The sequence below is a fragment of the Nyctereutes procyonoides genome, unplaced genomic scaffold, assembly GCF_905146905.1.
Source record: "Nyctereutes procyonoides isolate TBG_1078 unplaced genomic scaffold, NYPRO_anot_genome, whole genome shotgun sequence".
NCBI lineage: Eukaryota > Metazoa > Chordata > Mammalia > Carnivora > Canidae > Nyctereutes > Nyctereutes procyonoides.
This window is the reverse complement of record NW_026575155.1, coordinates 15,024,153-15,049,096: the sequence shown is the minus strand read 5'-3', so window position 1 is coordinate 15,049,096 and position 24,944 is coordinate 15,024,153. Positions and strand designations below refer to the sequence as shown.

Sequence of the window (24,944 nt, the reverse complement as noted above, 5' to 3'; positions counted from 1 at the left end):
CTGCATCCCCACGTCTTCGGATTCCTAAGGGGGAATTCCAGGATTCCAAAGGCCGCCCTGGTCATTTTTAAACGCTGACTGACGTAGGGAGGGCGCCAGGGTGTCAGGGCTGGGGCTGGGTGCTTCCTCGCCCAACCTGCTGGGCCCCACCCTGAGCACTTCACCCCGCAGGTGAGCCTCAAACAAAAGGAGCCCGAGAACCTTTTATAGGGATTCAGAAGTCTGTTGTCTCCAAGGGGACGACCTCCTGGCGCCACCTTCCACTTTAAATAGAAGTCTGGAAAATTCGTGAGCCCTGGCCAGGCTGATGAAAGCTCACAAGGGCGCAGACAGGACGCGGGACGCCCGCGGGTTCCCTGTGGACGGCCTTCCTGAAGGTCCCTGTGCTGTCCCCACTCCGGAGAAGCCGCCCGGTTATGCTTAGCCGGGCACCAAAATCATAATCATCGGGTAAAGATTCTCTGCATTCACCAGGTGCATTTTGGTGCATTTTGGCTCCGGAGTAAAACCAGGCTCCCGGGCAGGAGCGCGCGCTGCCCGGGTGCAGGGGGAGCCAGCCCCGGGGTCCCGGGAGCACCAGCCGCCGGGCCGGGGTGGGGTGCAGGGAGCCCCGGGCGCCCCAGGGCCGCAGCATCCCACCCGCGCCCCCTCCGCCCGCGCTTGGCAACAGCGCCCCGCGCGCAGCCAATCGCGCGGCGCCGCCGAGGTTACCCGCGAGCGTTGACCGCGAGTAACCCCGGCGCGGGCGGCGTCGGTGGCGGCGGGGCGGCCACTGCGCACGCGCGGCGGCGCGCACCTGCCCAGCCCGCATCCGCGCGCGCCCGCGCCTGTTAGGGACCCGGGCCGCGCTGCTCTAGCGGCGGTGCAGAATTTAGGGCTCCCGAGGAACACGAAAATCCTCGGGGCAGCCTCCACCCAACCCGTTTCCAGATCTGCAGGTGGGAGCAGGTGCCTCCGGGCTTCCTGGAGGGGACCTGGCCCCCCGGGGGCGGGGGGGGGTGCAGGCCCAGCACAGCCCGGGAGAGGGACGGGTTTTCATTCCGTATTTAAAGCCGGCTGCAGAGCCTCTGCTAGGCCCTTGGCCAGAACCTTGCTTCCCCGAGAACGTGCAGGTGAAAATTGGCCAGAATGAGTCCGTTCAGTGCCAGTGGAGGGCAGGGGCCCTGAGTACCCCCATCCTGGACAGTGAGGGCAGGCAGAGGTGCTCAGCACACCCTCAGTCAGGTGGGCCCCACCGAGATCCTACACAGGACAGAGAAAGAAATTGCCCCCGCCCCATTCCCAGCCTAGCCCATGTAGGAAATCTGGGAGCCCCCTCCCCAGGGAGGCGGGAAGGCCTTCCCTGGCACCTCAGCTGCCCCCAGGGCCTGGGGTTGTGTATGTCACAGGCAAAGAATGCTTAACACGGCCTAGGACATGACAAAAGGAGGTGAGTTCTCAGCGGGGCGTGTTGACAGGCAGGTAGTTAAGACTTGAGGTTTAAGCGGGAATCCAACATCTGCCTCCCTGGAAACCTCCTTTACTTCCTGGGTGAGATGTCCCAACTGATAGGTCCCTGTGACGCCCCCCCCCCCCCCCGCCGTGATCCCCTCAGGATGCTGTGAGCTAAAGCCAACAGCGTTTGCTTAGTGAAGTTATTTTATATATCAGGAAGGGACACAGAACATGAAGACTCCTAACTCTGGGAAACGAACTAGGGGTGGTGGAAGGGGAGGAGGGCGGGGGGTGGGGGTGAATGGGTGACGGGCACTGAGGGGGACACTTGACGGGATGAGCACTGGGTGTTATTCTGTATGTTGGTAAATTGAACACCAATAAAAATTAATTTATTAAAATAAATAAATAAATAAATAAATAAATAAATAAATAAATAAATAAATAAAAATAAAAAAATTTAAAAAAGATAAAAAAATAAACACTTCTCCCCCCCCCCCAAAAAAAAAGTGGGAGGGCAGAAATAAAAACTGAGAAATCCCGTAAAACTCCTGGTAAAAAGATTCAGTTTCAAAAAAAAAAAAAAGATTCAGTTCAACATAGGCTACTGAGCTATGAAGGCGAGGGACTTTTCGTAGGAGCATACCAGCTTGCCTTATGACAATAAAAGAAACAGAAAGACGGCCTCACATTCTCCTCGTCTGTGAGGCTCCACTCATCAGTTTAGGAGCAAGAGCTCCTGCTCTGCTCACAGCCCTGCCCGCAGCGCCGCCGCCCTGCTGCCCACACCCAGAGCGAGACGGGAGCCTCGTTTCCTCCAGGGCCCACATGCTTCAGTTCCTGCCTTCTCAGGTCACCCTTGGTCTTGATGCATTGGTTATTTTTTTTTTTGTGCTTGGTTAGGCTTTTCTGTTCCCAAATCGTGAGCTCATTTCAAGACCAAAAGTGTGCGTGTTCTGCAAAGTTCCAAAAAGCAGAACTTGGATCAACAGATGAATGCAAATGTGGGTTCCAGCTCAATTGCAGACAGATGCCTTTTCTAAGAATTACGTTGTGCAAGCAAGGACCCGGCCACCCCGGGGCGGGGGGGGGGGGGGATGGCAGCCCCTGGATGCTGCAAGTGTTCAGACGGAGGCTGGCCGCCCAGTGGTGGGGATGCAACCAGAAGAGTTGCTCCACCAGTGGGAGGTCAGACGAAAGGAGTTTTGAGGCCCCTCTGGGCCTCCAAGATTCGGACTCTAAATATAGGTCTCAGTTGGACATAATAAGTCCTGAAGTCACTCTGGTGTGTCTTGATTTTGACATGGAACGCCACTTGCCCCACAGAGGACCAGGTGGCTGGCAACACAGCTGAAGAGTGAGAAGTGAAGCTAATGGCCGGGCCAGCCCGGCTCTCTGCAGGCCCGTCAGCCTCCGCCCTCCACTCGGAGGGCTCCTCTTGATGCCTTTTCTCATACTGTGAGCAAAATGCTCAGTATTAGATATATTTCATCTGAAGGTAAGCTTTCCTACAGAGGTTTTGGAAGCCCGTCAGCACGGATTTGATAGGGAACGCACCTCCACTCTACAAAGCCCCGGATGGGACAGGTCAGATTTACTCTCACCACGTGGTTCCCTTTGTTCCTTCAATAAGCAAATCTGTTGATTCCAGAACTGAACTCAGAAGAGCAGGTGTATGGTTACTAAACATTGTTTTCTGCCAGTTTATAAACAACAGAAATGGTTTTGTGTTCAGCGCAATGTCACCTTGGGTGATTTCTTTGCCCTGGCAGATCAGGTTCTGGTTTATAACAGAGGACGTTAGTTCAGGAATGTGAAGTTCTCAAGATACGAGCGTATTTGGGGTGTTAGAGGGAGGCAGGAGGGCACCCACTCGGCAGGTGAAAACAAGGGGGGCAAGAATGTCTTCAGGAAGTGAGACAAGGACACCAGCGCCCCGCTGAGCAGAGCACAGCCCGGCAAAGTCTCATCGAAGAGACCAGATGGCTCAAGAACAAGCAGACTCTGGGAAAATGACAAAAGGTTAGCGTGCCCGAATAAAGAACCTGCACAAGGGAAGGTGACCGGGTGGCCAGATATGGAAACCTCAAGGAGAAAAGGAAGCCTCAAGGCCAGTGTTGGCTGGCCTTGTCTGCAGGGGTCATCAGTCCCTTTGCATTGTGCACCCCTGATTCCAGGTCCCAGCTGAGGATGCTTTGGCTTCCCTGCAGGGTGCTCAAAGGGAGAGGATGTGTTGGCTGGAGAAGGGGAGCATCCAGACGCCTGGACGTTAAACGTTCTCCTTGTAAACGGGCAAGCCCTCTGGTTCGGGCATGGTCACTACACAGTCATCTGTCATGATTCTGCGTGAGAGCCGGCCCATCCTCAACACGATTTCAAAGCCTCTTTCAAAGCCTATGAAACAGAGGATCAAAACTGTTCCAGAAGACCTCATCACCAAAGGGCCTGAGTGGGTGGCCTGCCTGCCTGCCCCAGGGAGCCAGCGAGTACTGAGGACCTAAGAACTGGCCCCAGAGGGGAAGGGAGGAGCTCTCGGGTGTCTGGGCTCACCTCGGCAACAGAGGGCCATGGGGCTTCCTTTGTAAACGCCCCAGCCTCGAGCGAGGAGCCCTGGTGAGCAAGGCTTCGGTTCACCACATTGCACTAGAGGACTATTATGGCCTCAAAGACAAAAGGCAGAGTATTAGGGCACCTTGGTGGCTCAGCGGTTGAGCGTCTGCCTTTGGCTCAAGTCAAGATCCCGGGGTCCTGAGATCAAGTCCCGCATCAGGCTCCCCACAGGGAGCCTGCTTCTCCCTCTGCTGTGTCTCTGTCCCTCTCTTTCTCTGTGTCTCTCATGAATTAAAAACAAAAACAAAGGCAGAGTATCAAAAACAATTTTCTTTCGTACCCAAAAGAAAATCCACCCTCGCTTGATGGTTCCCAAGAAGCACAGAAGTCATGCATTTATGCTGGGGAATATAAACCCTTTTGCACCTGAGCAGCCCACCCCTCCTGCAAACCCACAGCTGCCGTGGGATCCCCACGGTCCTCCTCTCGAGGCCTTGCCTCCCCATCCCTGCTCCTGTGGGCTACAGCGAGCCAGCCAGTCCTTGGTTGGAATCCAGTCTTCCCTTAATGGAATTCCTGAAAGGGATTTATTCGTGGCACATTCCACTCATTTCAGCCAGCCTGTCGTTGCAGGCCCTGGGAGGTAGCTTTGGAAATTAAGAGAAAGCAAACTTTAATTTGAGAAGTGCATTTTTGAAGCTTAGGTGCAAACCAGGACAGATAATCTGATGTGGATCCGCCCAGAAAGTTTTAATTCCTTCCTGCTGTTTAGCAAGGCCGAGGCTGGGAGGGAGGGTTTCAGAGGAGGCCATGCTATTCCATTCCATCGGGGTCACCATGCTGAGACAAGTGCCGGGCTGAAGAGTGGTCAAGAAAACTCTCTAAAGCCGCAGATATGATTACTTTCGTTCTCAACCTGCACTTTGTCACCAGGTAATCATGGAGGTGTATCTAATTTCTCAGAATCGTGTCACCTGTTTGTGTGACAGCATGCCATACACATCAGCTCACCTCCCTGGTGAAGAGACAGGACAGCTGGAGCCTCTCCCAAGGCCTAGGAGATCCTTTATGGGTCCTCATGTATGGCAAAGGGGACCGACATCCCCACTGATCAGTGGAAAGGGAACTATATTGGCGTTAAGGGGCAAGGCAGGGCAGGCTGGGTGGCCCAGCGGTTTAGCACTGCCCTCGGCCCAGGGTGTGGTCCTGGGGTCCCGGGATGGAGTCCCACGTCGGGCTCCCCGCATGGAGCCTGCTCCTCCCTCTGCCTGTGTCTCTGCCTCTCTCTCTTTGACTATCATGAATAAATAAATAAAATCTTAAAAAGGGGGGGGCAAGACAGCGCCTCATGGTTTCATCAAACGGGATGCAGCACATCAGGCCACCTTGGGACCAGGAGTTCACCATATGCCTCATTGGGTCTCGGCCTCAAATCGTACAGACCTGCTTTCCATTGCCATCTTCTGTGCTCCTGGACCCGGCCCTGTCTCTGAACCTCCGTAGCCCACGAGGAGAAAGGGGAGAATTGGCCCCGGACACTGCCTTCCTTCTACAAACGGAAACTCCCCTGGTGTCCTTGGGGAGCAGCATTACCCCGTACCCAAAGTACTCCTCTTGTTCATTGTGACGGGTCACATCCTGATGAGAGGCACCTGTGTGAGCCAGGAAGTGCTATTAACTGTGACATGCCATGTCCCACACAACCCCCCCCCCGCCCCAACTCGGGTGGCCTGTTCACCTAAAAATTTCATGATGTGGATTCTGTTCTCCATTGGGTCCTAAATACTCCCCACACTTCTTTACGGGAACCAAAGCCACTTTCAAAGTAAGTCAGCCTGAGGGTGAATGAGGACCGCTGGACCACACGGTCCCGACGCATCCCCGACACAGTGGCGTGTGTGACGGTGGGTGCCAACGTCCACGCTCCTCCAAATCAGTTGTCCCACCAACTGGTGCTACGCAAGTGAATTCCTTGGGGGAGAGTAATTACTGCATCAGAAGCCGGCGAGATTATCCTTGGGGTGTACTCTGTTCTCCCGAGAACACTTCCTTTCACAATTATGTTCTCTACTAGGAATCTATTACATGATCTAGTTTTTCCTCCAAAGACATCATTAATCATATGGTGAAAACGTTACTACAATTGAAAATGTAGAGGTGTTTGTTAAACACCGTGTTCGACGCTTGGCAATCTCACGCTCAAGGATTTTAAAGAACCAGCGCCTGACAGCTTACGATCGATGTCACTGATTCACCTGCCGCCTCTCTTCCAAGGATGAGGATGCTGTCTTGCTTTAAAACGGTCACGTAGGAGTTTAGAATATAGTCTAATCCCACCGCCAAGCTTTGCTACGGCATTCCGTGTCGAGTCGTGTCCCAGCACACGGGGCGTCCCGGCCCAGTGTGATGGCTGCAGGCAGCTCAACACGGAGCGCTCAATTTTAAACAATTAACAACAGTCCGCAGGGGCGCCTGGTGTTGCTTAAGAGTCTGACTTGGTTTTGGCTCAGGTCGTGATCTGAGGGTCATGAGATAGAGCCCCACGTTGACTTTTCAGCTTAGCTTACTCATGGCTTGGGGCTGAGGCAATCGCCAGCCATCAGAGGCAAAAGCAGGAAAGGCAGGATCCCACACTGAGGGCAAAGGGGAGGGACCCCAGGAAGGAGGGGGCTCGCCGATGAGGATGTGGGAAAGGTACAGGCAGATTCAGGGGTACCAGCCCAGGGATCTGCCCTAGGGCAGCCTTGATGCCTGATTCCAGATCTAATGCCTACTTTTTTTTTTTTTAAGATTTTACCCGTTTATTCATGAGAGACACAGAGAGAGAGAGGCAGAGACACAGGCAGAGGGAGAAGCAGGCTCCATGCAGGGAGCCCAGTGTGGGACTTCATCCCGGGACTCCAAGATCACGCCCGGGCCAGAGGCAGGCACTAAATCGCTGAGCTGCCCAGGGATCCCCTAATGCCTACTTTTATGATTTGTCCTGGGGGTCTCTTAGTTGGGGAGATAGTGTCCCCAAGTTCTGAGCCCACTTGGGGCTCAAAAGCCTGTTGGTGATGACGCAGCGAGTGCTCACTTCCCTCGTTCTGGAAGCTCTGGGTTTCCCTGGCTGCAGCTTGCAGCCTAATGGGGCAGCCAACCCCGCCAAGCCGCAGCAGTGAGGCGCTGTGGGCAGCACGCCTGGAGGAGCAGCCCTGCTTCCACATGGCTACACTGGGGCACCCCTCAGGCCCTGCACCAGGCAAGGCCCTGGGCACCCGGGTGGGCTACACAGTGAGAAACTGCCTCAGGTTCCTGGGCAAGCCCCTTAACCACTCAGTTTCCTTTCTGTTCAACAAGTATTTCCCACCCTAAATTTATGGGGACTGGAAAGCCATCTAAATTCTGGGTGGTAAGGTATGCCAAAAACAAAGGAAATGATGGGGCGCACAGCGGGGCGCTGGGCTGGGGGAGCGGAAACAGGTGCCTCCGAGGGGGGCGGGGGAGGAAGCCTGACAGAGAGAAGCCAGCAACTGGGACACACCAGACTGATCATGCCCATCTTCGCTCCTGGCCCTAACCATCTCTGACTCACCCACAGGTCCCATGGGGCACACTTCCTGCCCCTCCCCTCCGGAGCCCACACAGGTTACTGTAGGGCAAGTGTCTGTCTGGAGGCCACCTGGGCGGAGCTTCTGAGGAGGCCGCTGGGAATGGGCAGTGGGGGCCCCTCCCTCACTAATTAAGGAGCCATCACCACTGGCTAACGTGGACAATTAGGGTGACCGGTCCTAACATGTAGAGAATACAGGACTAACGAGCCCCTTACCTAAACAGGAAATGCCGTTCTTCACTTGCAGACGTTGAACACTTGCTGTGTTGGCTGACAAACCAAGGTTCTGCCACCGTTTGCACAGGTTTGCAGGTCTGCACCACAAGCCACCTTCACAAGACACCCATCCAAGCATCATGACGTTTCCGCGGCCACACATAACAGACGTACCGAAATCGACCTCTGCCACTCACAGGTTTGCCACAGTTTGTCTCTATAGACCAATCAAGCCAAGACAACAAGACCCTCCTGGGGGTCGGCGAGTTTTCCCCTAAAGTTGTTGTTGTTTCCCCAGTAAGAAGGAAAAGGTTGTAACCCTGTGTTGAAATCTCAATGGGCTCACAGGAATGGACCCAACGGCGAGCCTGCCATAGACTTTCTTTCCAACACTGGCTGGCAAACTCTGATAATGTTAAGTATCAAATAGCAATGTACAGTCGGCCAGTGATAAGGCTCAGGATGGGTTCCTAGTTGTACAAACAGATACAAAGTCATCCAGCGACCAACGTGGTGTCTGGGGTCCCAGGGGCCAGTCAGTCAAGGGTCCAACACTGTGGTCACAAGGAAGCCCAGAGTGTCCACACCAACAATCTCAACAGTTTGGCTTCAAGGAAATAGCGAGGAAAGACAGGAAAATGAAAGCCAGAAAAGTCTTGGTGGATCTTCCTCAAAAAGAAGGAAGGGTTGACTGTGGACTTCGGTTGAGAGTCCTAAAATACAATAATCTAGTGGTACCTGAGTCCCTGTCATTGTTCCAGATTCCTCACAGATTTCCACGTCATTGTAAATGGCTCATTAGAAGCCACGGGCTCTTGTTCCTGGGTGACGTGGGGCATGTCCTCTCCCAACTGGCCCCCCCACCCGCCTGAACGAGGGGTGCGGGATGAGCCCACGGTGCACAGTGACATGCGGAATAAGTTCCACGGGAAGAAATAGGTCAGGCTGGAAAAAGAAACACCAACCCAGGGAAGCATTAACTCTACACACGTTGAAAATCTAGAGCTAGCACCGGAGCACCTAGGTCACTAAGAAAACTCAAAATCCCTCACTGGTCACCGAATCTCCTTAACGTGCAACAAGCCGTGGCACACTCCAGAGCCTCTGAGTCCCCCTCTCTCTCTTCTATTTTTATTTCTGTGGCTCAGTTGACAACAGTTTATTTATAGCCCCACCCGTACCCCTATAATATAGATGACTGGTTGCCAACGAGGCCACTCTAGGTCACCACCAGCTGCCTTGGACCACTTCAGACTTGGAAGGGAGCCACCTGCCTTCCTTTTGCCTCCCAAACAGTAAGAAATAGTCCCCTCCCGAAAGGCTCTCGTGAAGGGCCTCCAGCGAGGAAGGCCAAGCACCCATAGGAAACCAGCACCCAAGGACACTGGCCGGCCTTTGTGATCGTATCAGAATTGAAGAGCCACCATAAATCTAGAGTCTTCTAATCCAGACTGTTTGTATTAGAGGTGAAGAGAAGTCAGGGCATCAAGCCTTTAAAGAACTTGGTTGCAGCAGCTGACCACAACGATGAAATAGGAAACTCCCCGTCTCCCCACTTCCAGACCCCGATGGTCCCAGACGATAGACCCATGGACAGGTGGCCTCCCTCGCAGGCTCCGCCCACCCCCAGCACACACAGCAGCCCTCCCTACCTTTCTTTCTCCACCAGGGTCCTTCGGGGACTGAGTAGGAGAGGTCCTTGAACTCAATGTTCACGGCCGCCCTGCGGGGCAGGGACGAGAAGCGCTGGGCCTCTGTGAGGTTGTTATCCACCTTTTTCAGGTGTCCATTCAGCAGATCCGTCTCAGTAGCTTCCATGTTGCTGGAGACCACCTCATCCACGGAGACACACACGGACTTGGGCTCCGTCATCGCTGTGGAATAGCTGCTGGCATTCTAGAAAAATCGGGGAGGAAGCACCAAGAAAGCTTAGGAGCCCCGCGAAGGGAAGGGCACCAGGGACTGGCTGTCGGGCTGCGGGTCATCTATTATCCGTGGCAACACTTGTTGCCTTACTGAGGGGTGCTTACCCGGAGGGATTTGTCATCTCTAGCCATCTCCCTGCTTCTTCTATTAAAAATATATATATATGCTTAAGATAGGATATTAAACTGTTCTACCAAAGTCTCACTTTGGAATCACAAAATCGACTCACAAAACTATGAAAAACAAATCCCTTGACTCAAAGAGTCAAACACTGGCCACTGTAAAAGACCTATTTACAGCAAGTACACTCATTAAAAGACCCAGTGAAGATGCACGGGGTCTCTAAGAAATGCATAATTGAAGGAGGTTTACTTAAAAATGAGCTGTTTTAGTGCCTTCCTGTGGAAGCTCATAAACATTTCCCAAGAGCCATGACTCCACTAGAACTGCTGGGTTTCGTGGGAGTCAGCCTTGTGTCCTCTTTGTGAATTTTCCAATTCACTTCCAACTCTCTCTCTCTCTCTCTCACTGTCTCTTTATAATAGCCCCGGAAAGCTGGGAAGTTTGATTTTTTTTTCTCTCTCTCTCTGTAAGATACAGATGGAGACACAGACAGTCTAGGGAGCTTGCTCCGAGCCCTACAACCAGGTGAGGGGCCAAACTGATCCAAACTGAGTCCTCAAGAGAAGAGGTGTTCCTCTCCCTGCAACACCAAGAGGACCTGATATTTTGTAGCTACACTGGCTTATGAAGCTTCCACTGGGAGTCCACCGAACTGTTATACAGATACGCCAAGAACCAAAAGTATTTATGCAAAGAAAGGAATATCTAATGGTTTGGCAATGCAGAACCGATCGATGTGCTTCAGGTACCTCTAAAACGCAGAAGAATCCTGGGGTGGACAAATTTTATGCTGTGCTTTTCCTGGCTGTCTCTTGAATCCAAAGAGAACATTCCACGGTGCCAAAAGTGTGGGCCTTTGGCACCTCTCCTCCATACAGTGGAGGACCGCCTGCCTGATTGCGAGAGCCCATCGATAACCATCTCTGATGATGCAGGCCCTTCTCCCTGCCATGGGACTGGAGAGACACACTGCCACGTCATCATTTGTTCTGAGGCGGAACAACCATGCTGTTATTTTTCCATAGGTTTGCTAGGTGTTCCTTTAGCGTTGATAGCTTCTTGATCACTAGTATGTCCAATCAAAAACCCAAAACAAAACCAGAAAGTGGATCATCCATAAATATACCCACAAACCCTAGCAATTCTAGTGGCCCAAACAAGGCTTTTTCCCCCGTTAGAGTGCCCTCTCTGGGGTCCGTCACTGTACCACTGAAGAGCTGGTTTTTTTTCCATCAAGGTATTGAAAGGCTCAAAAACCTCAGAGGACTGGGGCACCTGAGTGGCTCCGTTGTTTGAGTGACAGACTCTTGATTTCAGCTCAGATCATGATATCAGGGTGGTGGGATCGAGCCCCACATTGGACCCACAGTTGGTGGGGAGTCTGCTTGAGATTCCCGCCCCCCTCTCTCTCCCTCTCTGCCTCTGCCCCCCCACCTCACAATAATAAATATTTTTTTAAAATCTTGGAGGGCTTGGCAGCCCGGGTGGCTCAGCGGTTTAGCACCACCTTCAGTCCAGGGCCTGATCCTGGAGACCCGGGATCGAGTCCCACATCGGGCTCCCTGCATGGAGCCTGCTTCTCCCTCTGCATGTGGCCCTGCCTCTCTCTCTCTCTCTCTCTCTCTCTCTCTCTCTCTCTCTCTCTCTCAGTGTGTGTGTGTGTGTGTGTCTCTCATGAATAAATAAAGTCTTTTTAAAAATAAAATAAAATATTGAAGGTTTTGAATATTTGAAGCATACACAAGGCAAGGAGAGATGTGGATTTCTAGTTCTCCTGATGTTTGAAAATGTTGCTTTGCTGCTTCAGTAAAAGACAAACACACACAGTCCTCCCAGGCATCTCCTACCTCTGAAAAGCTTAACCAAATCAAAACTGAGCTCACTGACTATGACATTCTGTGGATAAAAATTAAAGTGCAAAGTAAAACTGAGAAAATTAAGCTTGGTTTGCTGCTGGCACCGAGCATGTGAAACATTTCACATGCAAACATAAGTAGGTTCCTACATTCCCGATGCAGAGGCAGGGAAGGCTTGTGTCTGTCTGGCCATGGACGACCCCGAGCCTTGACGTGAGAATGGGCCGCTCCGGATCCCCGGAGGGACTGCGGGACCCCGCCTCTGCCGTGGGCTTGCCCAGTGCCTTCCGTGGCTGGTGCCTCTCGAAGGAACGATGGCACAGCCTGCCCTAGCTCGGCGCACTCTTGGCTTTGGCCGCTGGGAAAACATGTGCGGTGCCACTGCAGCACCTGCGGTAGCACCAAGGGGCACCCCTTTGCCCACCCATCCTGAGCTGCTGGGATACCTGCTGCTGTTCCATTTTCTCAGCCGACTTTGACACCGTAGGTGCGCGGGGGGTTAGTGGGGAAGACAGCGAGCTCCGGGCCTGGTCCCCAAAGCCCATTCTCCCTCCAGCTGCCACTTCCCTGGGAAGGCTAAATGTCGGGTTCCAAACCCACATCCTGCGGGCAGACTCGCCTCCAACCCTGGGGCTCCCCAGGGACCGTGTGTTCAGCCGGGAGCAGGAGCATCCCGCAGCTCCTCTCCCGCCTGGCATCCGGGCTGCCACGGCGCATCCAGACCGCACCCTCTCCCTGGCACCCACCACACGGGTCACCCCCGAGGAAGGCCAGGGACCAGTGGCGGCTCTCCTCTGATGAAACCCACAGGGATATAAGGGACGAGCAGCCAGGACTCCACTCACGGGCCGACTGACGCAGATGCCCAGCCCGTGTCAGGACGCGGGTCTGACTTCCCCTCTCGACTCCAAGCTTATCTCTTCTCCTGCTCACTGGCTCACTCATTCAGGAATGAGAGCCCCCAGCAAAGCCCCGGGGCTCGGCAGGCAGCCAGGCCTGTGGCCTCAGCAAGCTCCCAGTCAAGGTTGGGCCCCAGGCAAGAATGCGGGCAGTCACAATGCCCCGAGGCAAGAGCTAGACCGACACCTCTCCAGACAATCAGAGGCACCTCCAAAGCAACACGGACCCTGGGGTGCGGTGCAAGGCGGGGGCCGGGGGGCACTCAGCACAAAGTTTTTCTGAGGAAATCAAGTCTCTACTAAGACTCGCCAGGTGGGGGAGGAGGAGGGTGCTGGCTCACTCTGCAGGCGGCCTGCAAGGGAGAGGAAGATCTGGAGATCCGAGACAAATTCAGAGGCTGGAGCTCCAATTCCGGGGTGACTGGCGAGGAAGGGAGGATCAGATGAAACTGGAGACGCACACGGGGTCTGCGCGTGAAGCGCTTGCAAACCCCATGAAGGGTTTTGCACTTTATCTGAAATGGGGGTAACGGACCAGAAAGTGTCACCAAAAACCATTTCCTTCAGCAACCTGCAGATAGGAGGGTGACAGTGGCCTTCCCCAGCCAGTGGCTGTGCAAGTGGACAGGCCAATGGGACAAAGCTGGGTGACAAAACTCATCTGGGACAGAGAGAGGGGAAGGAGAGAGGGGCAGACTGAAGTATTAAATGTTGCCTCCTGCCTGCCAGATAAGTGGTCATAAACAACAGAGGCTATTGATTCAGCGATTACGTGTGCCCAATAAACTCCAGGCTGCAGCCAGGATGCCTCTTACTATCTCTGCACGAAAGGGGGGATCACCGTCTCCCCCTCATCCAGAGTTGGGCTCTAAGGCACAGAGACTGCCTCCTGCCCAAGACCCGCCGTTAATGAGTAGCCAAGCCAAGGCAGCTCTGTGTGGCTGCTCTGCGCCCCGTTGTCCCAACCGGTGTCCTTAACAGCACTCCAGCGTTGCTTAGCTCTCTCGAGGCAGGTTGTAAGTGACCTTGGGTCATCCCGGCCCCTGCCCATGGGAGGAAAACCCACAAGAAACTGAGGAAACCATATAATCCTGCCCCCACAAAAAAACTTGACACCCAAGCGGTGCGTGCCATCACCCACCTTTCTTCCACGGGCATCCAATGACCTTGCCCAATTAATAAAATCATGAAACGTTGTATGATGGGAGGCAGTGGCTGTCATTCTGAAATAGACCAGCTCTCTGGAAACATCCTCAGATGAGAGCGGCCGGCAATGTAGGTTACAGCTAGCCTGTCCTTAGCCTCCTGAGCTCATTAAAAATGAAACAAATACATCTTCCCTCCCCATTTGTTCCCTTTCGTTGCATGCTACTCTATCCTGTCCAAGCATTGTCTTTGACCTCTCCATCTACACTCAATTTGTGCTGCATAATAAATGATAAATAATAGTAAGTCCATTCTTGGGTGTTGAATGCCGAAGAGACCCTGTTTGGATTGTTGCCACCTGCCATACCTGAGAATATTTTCTCGGGTGCTGATTTCAACTGAAATGCAAACATACAGAGATGCCGGTTTAGCTGGGGAGGGTCTCTAACAGTCCCCCAGGCCACTGTGAGGTTGGTTCAGGCTATTTACCCAGGGACACACAGTGAGAGAGGAAAGAGAAACGTCTTCCCACAGCCCATGGGGAAGGGAGGAAAAGGAAGAGGGAGGCGCAGGCACCAGGCATTGGCACAAACTTCTCTCTCAATTCTCTCCCCCATGTGTCACTGCCAGGCTTGGTGCCCACCTAGACCAGTGGACCCTTTGATCGGAGGGCAGGTCCCTCCCGGGTACCCTGGACAGATAAGGGGAAAACACTAGCCAAGAGTCCTCGAGGTCACTGCCCTGGGGAAAACAATCCAAATGTCACACCCCTAACTAAGCAAAAGGCAGGTGCCACTTGTGTGGTCACTGAGACTGTTGACCTCACCATCACCACACCCCACTTCAAACACCCCCAAATACCACCATCCCATTGGGCCCTCGTGCCTGCCCCTCCCAGTCCTGCTCAGGGACAGGTGCATTGCCCATCCTCTAAGTCAGCTTCTCCAGATTCACAGCTGGCAGTCAGTCCCAGGTGGGACCCCAGAGCAGGGGGCGAGGAAAGAGCTCAGGATCCTGGGGCTCTCTCAAGGGCTCTTTGTTTACGACTTGGGTAGAATTTTTTAAATTAAAAAAAAAAAAGTACAAGATTTTCTGGGAGGAGCATGATTTTTCAAACAAAACAATGTTCCCTGAAAAAAAAAAAAAAAAAAGAAGCCCAGCCATCGGTGTCTCCACATGAGTACTGAACGCTAACGAGTGCTGGGTCTGTATCAAACTATGACCTAAAATTTTTTTTAAATCCTGACGTACAAACATCTATACTTTAAAACATTCTGATTCGTTATTTTCCCACATGTACAAGCCCCTTTTGCAGCTTTGAAAGGACTTGGGGAGTCACCTGGCATCTAAAAGATCTGAAGCATTCCTTACCGACAGCTAACAATACTAATCTCCTGAGTTTTCCGTTATCAGCATAATTTAGGAATCCCAAAGAGATGGACAAACGTCAAAGGAAGAATTGCCAAGTGTTACCCAAACATTCAATCAGATCAAAGCAAATGTCACGAGGAGGGGCTGCCTTTTCTGTTTCCATTTCCCCTCTTACATGAGAAGCCAAGTAATGAAGGCAGGGCACCGGCGGAGAGTGGACCTGGTCATCGAGGCCCCCTGCCACCGGCCCCTGCTCCACCAACCTCCTAAACAGGTCTGCGGCCCCATTCTATCGGTTTACACAAAATCATTATATAATGAGCTGGCGACGCTCGGTATGTGTTCTACAGTAACCTGTTTGGAGGCATAGGATGCAGTCGTGAGACAGAGCATGCGCAGCCAGCTATGCTTTGCTTTTTTTTTTTTTTTTTTTTTCCTTGGGCTCAAGGCAAGAGGTAACTGTCGGTCAAATCCTGCTGAGCCCTGCTGACTTCAAACACAGGATGCTAAAAATGAAATAAGGCGAGGGGGTGGGGGTGAAACCCCTGTGCGTGCTGTGCACTGTGGGCTTACAGCCTATGGAGACTAATTAGCAGGATAGTAAATCCACAGACAGAGGATAGAGAGGGATGGATAGGGAGGGCGAGGTGGGTTGGAATAGGGAACACTTTCCATTTGTACTTTAGATGACCTGAAACCTAGCCTGTAAGTACCTAACTGCAATGTCGCTGTGCTAGGCATAAGAATGAAAGGCCCTCGGATGGACTGGTCCATGGTTGGCTTGTTGTTTGTTTGGGGTTTTTCCCTCGCCCCTAATATGAGTTTATGGAGCTCTTACAAAAGAGCGAGAGGAGACTTTGGACCACCCCTGGGAATAGCACTTGATTCACTGTCTAGCACTGACTCTAGCGGCACCCGGGGGTCCCCTACGGGGCTGGCGCCCTCGGGAACGGGAAATCTGCGTCCCTGTCCCCACCCTGGTGTCTGCCGGGGTGCAGAGAAGGTGGCCTGCAGGCGCCCGGGCTCGCCCCTCGGCTGCCTCCCGGGAATCCGCCGCCCCCTCCCGAGCAGGTCCGGGGAGCGCATCAGCGCATCTCGGGTCCCGGGGAGCAGCTCCCTCTTTTGTTCCCCCAGACCGTGCCCGGCGCTCCGGAGGGGGCGCGAGAAGTGCAGGCTCCCCGAGCCCCGGTGCGCGCACTGGCAGGGAGGGAGGACCCCGCCCCCACCCCTTCCTGGGGCCCAGGCTGCCACCGCCCCCAGTGCGCTCGCTCGGGAGCCCAGGCCCCAGGCCCCTGCCCGGAGGGGTGCTCGTGGGGCTGCTGGCCCCTCGGATGGCCCCGCGGCCCCGGCGGGTGCAAGGAGCATCCCGGGGCGCCAGGTGGCCGGGGCGGGGACGGGGGGGGCAGTGGGGGCCGGGCCTCTCCCCGGGGACCCAGGGACGGCTGTCGGGGGTGGGGGTGGGGGGTGCGGGTCTTTGTGCGCTTCTCGCTCCGCTGGAAAACTGAAGCGAGCCCCGGGGGCGAAGGATGCGCTCACTCACCAAGGCGGTGCCGACCGAGAAAGCGGCCATCAGACAGGCCATGCCCCGGGGGCGGCGGGCTCGGGCAGCGCACGGCGGGCACGGGCGGCGGCGGCGGCGGCGGCGGCGGCGGCGGCGGGCACGGGCGGCGGGCACGAGGCTGCGCTCGCTCCAGGCTGGGTCGCTGCGCCGCGCTCGGGCTCGGGCTCGGGCTCGGGCTCGGGCTCGGGCTCGGGCTCCCGCTCCCGCTCCGGCTCCGGCTCCGGCTGCGGCTGGGGCTCCGGCCACGCCCCGCCCCTGGCCACGCCCACGGCCACGCCCCCGTCCCCGCCCAGCCCCGTGATTGGCCGGCGCGCGGGGCGGGGCGGGGCCGGCAGGTGCGCGTGCTCTTGTTTTGCTCCCGCGAAGGGCGAGTCCCGCAGCCCCGGCCTCCCTCCCTCCCGAGCCCGCGGCCTGGCAGGTGCCGCCCCCCCCCGCCCCAGCCCCGGAGCCCCCGCGGCCAGAAGTTCGAGCAGGACCGGCCAGCGGCCCTGGGCGCCCGCCGGACAGCGGGGTCTCCCTCCGGGACCGCAGCCTCCCAGCCAGCGCGGCTGTGTGCATGGGCCAAGGGGGGCGGTCAGGGAGGCTGGAAGGGAACAGCGACTTGCCTTTTCTTTTCTCCTTATTGGGCACCTTTCTAGGGGCGTGAGGACTCAACACGACATGGGCTCTCCAACACCCCCCTAGTCCAGCTCCGTACCTGGGGTGACCGCCCCACACACACACACTGAGACCGTGCAAACACTCATTCCTACACCACTGTTGTGGCCAGTTGCAGGACTACGTGCTGGGTGACAAAAAGGCCCCGTCCCACCCCAATTAAAAAAAGAAAGGGCTCGTTTCCGGTGCCTGGCTCAGTCCTCGGCCCACCACCGTGTTCAGGTAACTGCATAAAGACTGACCCTTCAGACACCCTCTCATTTGGCCCCAGACTGGAATATCAGATGGCCTGGCTTCTGCTAATGCCCTTATTATATAGAAGTGGGACTGTTTCCCAGTAATCATGGTGACAAGACTTCCTTACTCCCAACTCAGAGGCTAATGCTTTTTGTTCAGCGGTTTGCATGCTGGGACGCAGGTAGGAATGCGTCTCTCCTCACCTCCAGCACACCTGGCTCACCCCTCCCGCCTCACCTCAAATGAGCGAAGCCCCTGTCTTTCTGCTCACCTAGAAAGAAGGCACAGGTTTCAGGCAGGCAGGTGGACTTCACACGCAGAGGTCTGACAACCACAGCCAAATTCTCCTCCCAAGTCAAAGGAGGGGAAGGGGGTAGGATGTAGAGTTCAGAAGGAGGACAACCTGGCTTTTATCTGAATAGTTTTGCATGAAGCTCAATGCATTACCTTTATTCTATCTTTGCTAAGAGGAAGGAAATATGACCACTGTATTTTCAGGTGTCACTCTGCACGCCCGGCCTATCAGGCTGTGTGGTGCCGTAAATGTACTGAACAGAGAAGCCGAGAAACTCCAAATGTTCTGGGAAGAGAATTCAAATCCGCAAACTTCTTGGGGAGAGATGAGACCAAAAGGCAGAGACAGGGCTGGCCCTGCAGCCCACCACCTGCTCCAGGGACAGACAGGACATAAAGCAGGAATGGAAGGACATGGAACACAGCAGCGGAGGGTTTTTCCATGAATGTCAGGCTGGACACTATCCAGTTATGTGGCCAGGGCAAGCAATGTGACATTATAGTCCTGTTGTGCTGGCCTCCATTCTCTGTCCACTATCCACTCTCCTCAGTCGTAGGGATGTGTGCAGAATTTCCCCCCTGGAAACCTCCCTACTCTACCCACTCCCTGTTCTATATCACGTAATTTATAGCAATGGTTGGTCAGGAACTAGAGATGTAAGGCAATGGTTGCTGGGCTTCTGGGGACGGCCAAGGGGACAGTGTGTAGAGCCTGAGTATGAAGCCAGAGAGGGAAGACAGTGGGTGAGTGGATCCTTGTTGGCACAGCTTGAGCTGCTGGCTTTTCCATTACAGGTGCTGAGAGAGTCCTCGCGTGCACATCTGTACAGTGGCTAATAAGACTCTCAGCCACGTGGGAAATGGTGCATGTCAAGCACTTTCTGCCATGTGTGGCACCCAGCAAGCAAGCCATTCCCAATCCTTACTGGTATTGTCGCTCTTGGGCCAGATTAAGGAATAAACAGTAGACTAAGCCAGATCTATGATATTCGTGTCAGGACTCTTGGTTGTAAGTAACAGAAACCCACCCCTGACCGGCTTATGCTAAAGGTAATGATGCATTGTCTTAGGTAGCAGAAGAGGTCAGGGTGTGCTGGTTTCAAGCCTGTCAAGGCCAAGGACCCATACTCTACCCTTGGCTTTTGGTCTCTAGCTCTTTCCATGCCTCTGTTTTCCATCTGCTGGCTTCTGCTCAGTGAGGCTGTCTCTGCAAGGCCCCCCACTGTCTCCAGGCTTGCATCTTATCAGCAGGCAGCTAGTCACTGTCCCCAGGGGTGGGGATGAGGGTGGGGTGGGAGGTGCCAAACACTGATTAGTGGGGCCAAATAGGCCAATGGGAAGAGCAGCCCCAGGGGAACTACGCAGAAAGATAGGGCCATGGGTGCTTCACGAGGCCGTTTTGGGGCACTCTGAACACAAGTGTGTGTGCCAAGCAGGTAAATACAAGAGGGCTCACACAGGACTGTCCAGTACAGATCCCAAACCCAATAGGGATTTCTGCTCATAAGACATCAAGCCACAGAGGCAGGCAGCCCTCCTCCCCAAGTAGGTCTTGAGTTATTCAACCAAGGTGCCATATTTCTCTCTAGGCCTTCGCTTCTCTGGGCCAGACATCCCTGCCCATCCCCAAAACTTGCTTCCTAGACCATGCCCCTTCTTCCTGCTTACCTTTCTCTGCATGGGTTCCATTTAATCGGTGTCCCTTGTGAAATTTGGGGCATACCATTGACCATCTATTCAAGACACTCCCTCCTCTTGCTGAGGATCCAGCGTCCCCAGGCTCCACTCAGACTGCTGGTAAGGACAAGCTTCCCTGCCACAGAACTGGCTACCGGGTATCCTAGGGACAAGCAGGTGAGTGGCCTCCACCACCAGGGACTGAATTCACTTTCCTCATAATTCTGTCATTTCAGTCACCTGCTTTGCACATTATCCCCCAAATTCCTTTTTAAGGACCATTCAATTTATCTCTGCCAGACATCCAGCTACTGAGCTGGGACATGGTGGGGAGACGGGGGCACTCTGAGCACTCGGTCTCTGGTGCAGAGGTTCTGCTCTTGGCATCCAGTGAAGGGGGGTGAAAAGGGGGGTGCGGGTAGGTCAGACATTGAGATGGGCTCACCGAGGGCCTGGGGACTGACGCGAGTGAACTCCTGCAGGGAGCCAGTGGCAAGGGGGTGAGCCTGGCTCGGCATGGTGAATTGCCCCACCCCTGCAGCTCCCAAACACAAGATCCCTCCAAGAGAAACCTTCAGGGACATCCTGTGGCTTCTCAGCCCCCTGCTGCCAGCCGGCGAGGAAGAAATCCAATGAATATATTCTTTATTAATACAGTCTTCTTCATATTTTGGTGATTCGGCTTTCAACAATTATGACCTTGAGCCTTCTTTGATTACACAGTGCCCAGCTCTGAATCAACCTAAGTGGCCCCCATTGACTGACCTGCTGCTGCTCAACCGCAGAGCTACACCTGCCTGAACTTCATTTTCCAGGACCTACAACTTTAGCCCCACGCTCAGCACACACTCAGAGATCGCCTGCTCCGGGGGCGCCTGCCGTCCGTTGGTTGAGGACCCGAGTCTTGCTTTCGGCTCAGGTCAGGGTCTCAGGGTCCCGGGTTGGAGCCTGGAGTTGGGCTCTGCCCTCAGTGGGGGTCTGCTTGGGATTCTGACTCCTTTCCCTCCTCCATCTCTCTCTCTCATATAAATAAATAAATCATTTTTTAAAAATGGCCTGCTCTGCTAGGAGCTGATCTCTGCATTGGAACACGGGGTGAGGGTGATGGAGCACAAAACAGAGAAAATCCTGCCCTGAAGAGTCATCAGACGGGGGATCCCTGGGTGGCACAGCGGTTTAGCACCTGCCTTTGGCCCAGGGTGCGATCCTGGAGACCCGGGATCGAGTCCTGCGTTGGACTCCCAGTGCATGGAGCCTGCTTCTCCCTCTGCCTATGTCTCTGCCTCTCTCTCTGTGTGTGTGTGTGACTATCATAAATAAAAAAATAAAATAAAATAAAATAAAAAGAGTCGTCAGACGGTAATGAGGAGAGATGGGACAGCTGAGGTTCTTGTCTAGCCTGGGTATGTTTTTAACTTGTTCTGTGAGCTTAACATACTCTGGGGCCATTCCTTACCTGAAGCTATAGGAGCTCCCACTGTGTGGTTTAGGGGAGAGGCAAAGTGGGGACACATGGGCCTCCTGGTCTCCGGGAGCCGTGCCCCTTCTGGAGCCCACCCTCCAGGCTAGTTCCAGCGTGGGAGAGGAACCCCCAGGGTAGGAAAGTGCCGGCCCCGCCCATATCCCACCAGGGGAACATCCCCTCATTGGACATCTCACCATGTCACGGAGGAAAACAAAAAACTAAAGAAGGTGGTCTCCCTGCCCCATCCCCAGGTCCTCTTCAAGGGCTGCACCGTGCCAACGTGCGAGGCTTTGTGAGATGTCTTGCTGCAAAGCCTCCAGGAAACTCGATTTGGGAGGGCATGGTGTAGGGAGGTGTTTGCTCAGTTGCGTGATTGCTTTTTACAACCCAAAGCTCCGGCTCTGAAGGTAAATGTTTTCAAACCAATAAAAGCAAAAGGCTGGTGCTGCAACAGCCAGTGGGGAAGGGGGCTCATCCCTTCTCTTGGCAGACTGTGGCAGGAAATGTGATGGGGCCTCCTGGAGCTGGGTCAGCAGGGATGAATCCCACCCCCGTTGTACCCCCACCGCATTGAAACCTCCCTCTGCTCACGCCCTGACTTGTTGGCTTCTCTGATCCTTTCCTTATCATGTTAACAGAGAAATTAGGGTGTTGGACCTTTTCTACCTCCGTTTACATAAAAGCCAATGCCTGCACTTTAAAAAAGGAAGAGACAGAAAGAATGAGAGAGAGAGAGAAAAAGAAGAATTTGGGTGAGCGAGAGAGAAGGCAGGATGGCTGGGAAGGGGAAGGGAGAAAGAAAGACTATTAGGAGGTAGGAGCAAGTGCAGAGGAAAACCATGCCCCAGCCCTTGTGGGCAGGGACGGGAAGGGGCAGCAGACGCAAACAGCACATCCGGGAGGGTGGCTGCCTAAGGCCGGACCAAGAACCAAATGGGAACTGCCTGTTTCATTTTAGAGTTAAAACACACCCAGGCTAGATAAGAACCTCAGCTGGCCTGCTGCTCCTCATTATTATCTGATGACTCTTTAGGGCAGGCTCATTCATTTTAAAGAAACATCATTTTCACCTCCATGATTTGCTGGATTCCCTCCCGCCTCCTGTCATGTCCTGCTCCAATGTCCAGATGTCCCCACCTTGCACCCTCTGGCACAGCTCCAAAGGGAGCTCCTCCCTCCTCACCACCCCTCCCCAGGAAATGGGGGCAGGGGATGGGCCCCAGGTGCATGTGGGGTGGAGGTAGGAAGAGGGAGAGCGCCTGGGAGGTGGGAAGATGGAAAGATGAGGTTAATGAGGGATGCTTTTGGGAACAGAAAAATGCAAGCAAAAATCCATAAGCTAAGTTAGGAAGAAGTAAGCGTTGCAGACTATTCCTGTTTTCTTCCATTAGCACAGAACAGAGAGTGGCAGGAAAGTTCTAGGAAACAATTTCCACAAATGAAGAAAGAGGGAGTAACATCTGGCAATGAAATGACCTTCAAAGCTGAAGATCAGGACAGAGGTCTCCAAGACAGACACCGGACAATTGCTGGAGGCCTCCTCCCACACAGAAATAAAAGCCTCCCACCGCCCCCAGTCAAGGGCCCAGCTGGGAAACATCTGGTAGCCCGTGGGGTGCAACCCACTTTTCCTCTGCAGACCTGCTCTACCCTAACTGCATGTAAGCAATCCTAGAATGCACCCCCCACCTGGCACCAGTCAGAACATTCCATCCCTAAGGTCGCTGTGTTAGCTTTGTAAAGGATTGACCAGCCCGGGGCGGGGGGCGGGGGGGTTCATAAGAGTTCTCCCTGGGACTTGCCAGGGCCCTGAGAAGGAGAGGGTTTCTTGCTTTATGGGGGTTGACAGCCCCCTACGGTGGCCATCTTCTCTGTCTGCAGGGAGTGACCAGCTGGGAAGGGAAACCAAGGAGGCACAGAGGCTGCAAGACATGGTGGGAGGCACTGGGCACCTAGAACACACGTTCACGCCTCTGGATGCCCCTGTGACTGCAGCCACAAAGTGATAGTCATGCTCACCTCAGGATCGTTGGGAGGGTTACATGAGTCAAATTTTTGATAATCACATCTGACTCATAGTGTGTGTCTTATCCATAAATATTGGTCATCCTCTTTATGAGAACCAGGACTCTCCCTCTGACCCTGAACCAGCATAAAGTAGGTTTCAGTTCACTTGCAGCCTAAAAGTCCTGATTAAGACAAACAGGCTATTTAAAGTCCGGGGGCCCGTAAGCCAGTTTATGGGGGAAATCCTTACAAATAGTTTCTAGGTCAACCTCACAATCCTGTATTGCCTTAGTTCCTGTTCACTTGGGCACTTGACTTTTCTCCTCCAGGAGATCATAAATCCCAAAGTCTCTTTGTCGTCAACATCATTCTTGGCATAGCATCTAGTCAGAGTAGGTGCTTGATAAAAATCATGAGTTACGTTGAACAGCCTCCAGTGTTTTGGAAAGTACTGTAACGTGCATTATCCCATGGGATGCTCAAGATGCCCCTGCAGGCTAGGAGGGCAGATGCCATCACTGGAGCACAGATGAATCTGACACCCCACCCCCAGGTACAGGGCAGGCCACATTTTACTTTCCTTAGCAGTCAAATAATCTGCTTCTGGCCCCCAGAAGGCAATGCCTCCATGCCATGTCAACTTGGGCACAGATCTACCCTCTTAGCTCCAAAGACAACAGCTCAAGTCCTGTATGCTCAGTGCCTTTTGCCTCCCAGGGACACCTGAGCTCTCCTGTGATTTAGAGACCCTACCCCACCCCTCCCCAGGCCTGAAATGTTCTTCCTGCCTCCAGAAGAACAGGATTTCTCTCCTCCAGGTCCCCAACCCCCTTCTGCTACCTCCTAGGAAGACCTGGGCAATCACCTATTTGAACTTGGGCTTTTGAAAGCAAAAATTTGGTTGGGGGTGACTATCTTCTGCATGCCTGGAAACTTCTGGGCAGGGCCCTGCAACTCAAAAGTCCCCAAGGCAAAAGAAAAACAATTTAATTAAAAGAAAAAAAAAAAAACTTGGCTACTTTTTGAGGGAGGGAAGGGAAAATTAGCTAAAGCAAGGAAATTAGCCTCAGAAATTATCTCAGTAAATGATCCTGCCACTGGGAAATAAGGAGATTGAGGTTGCATGAGGTTTGAAAAGCCCCAGGACTCCTGCTGAGTACTTCTTGCACTTGAGCATCATGACTCTTTCAAATAGGGACAGAGAGCTGAAGAAGCTCACATTCAATCTGTTAAAAATCACAGGCAGGCTAGTGGGGACATGGAGCAAATATACTTTTCTCTATTCCCCTTACATAGGCACAACTAAAAACTCTGAACTATACAAAGCACATAAACAGGTGCAGAGCATGAAGCAGATGGCCCAAGATGGAACCTTGGGACCCAAAGAACAACACTGTAGTGAGATCCCTCAGTTTTGTTTCTGCCTCATATATCCCAGACTTTCATTTGAAGAAACCGACAACCTAGAAATGCTCAAGGGCACAAACAAAACAAGCCCCGATGAAAGGCTACTCACTGTAGCCAAAAGAACAGTAAAAGGGCAACCTAGAAATATAGAAAATTTTTAGATGATCGCTCTACTCCAGTCTAGTACCAGATAATAAATTATGGTCCCACACCCACCTACACCAATAAAGATGAGTTGGGAACTAGGTTTCCACCCTCCTCAGGCTCTAATGAAGCATCCAAACTGCCCCCATCCTGAGTCAAAATGGTGTCAGAGAATGGCATATACAGAGGCAGGAACCAGGCAGTAATGAGAAGTCACTCCTTTCCTCACTGGGATGGAGGCAGAAGAGATCCAGTAGACTCAGGACTTTTACCACCACACACTGTTAACAAAGACACTACACTCCCCCCAAGTCATGCCAGTGGAGATCATGTCAGGAGCAATAATGAGGTCTCCTGCCTCCTTCAGCCAGGGAGGTGTGGG

At 53.6% G+C, this 24,944-nt stretch overlaps 1 protein-coding gene across 2 annotated transcripts in view; it reads right to left on the bottom strand.

Annotated features, from left to right (window-relative positions):
• The window catches only part of ABCG1 (ATP binding cassette subfamily G member 1), a 55,066-nt gene extending 38,199 nt beyond the window's left edge, over positions 1 to 16,867 (bottom strand). For both annotated transcript variants that reach the window (XM_055313436.1, XM_055313437.1), the window contains exons 1-2: positions 16,654 to 16,867; positions 9,445 to 9,688 (exon numbers count right to left, since the gene is read on the bottom strand). In XM_055313436.1, the coding sequence (XP_055169411.1) occupies positions 9,445 to 9,688; positions 16,654 to 16,695 (286 nt within the window). In that variant the 5' untranslated portion in view covers positions 16,696 to 16,867. The remainder of the gene's footprint in view (positions 1 to 9,444; positions 9,689 to 16,653) is intronic.
• Positions 16,868 to 24,944: the final 8,077 nt, after the last annotated feature.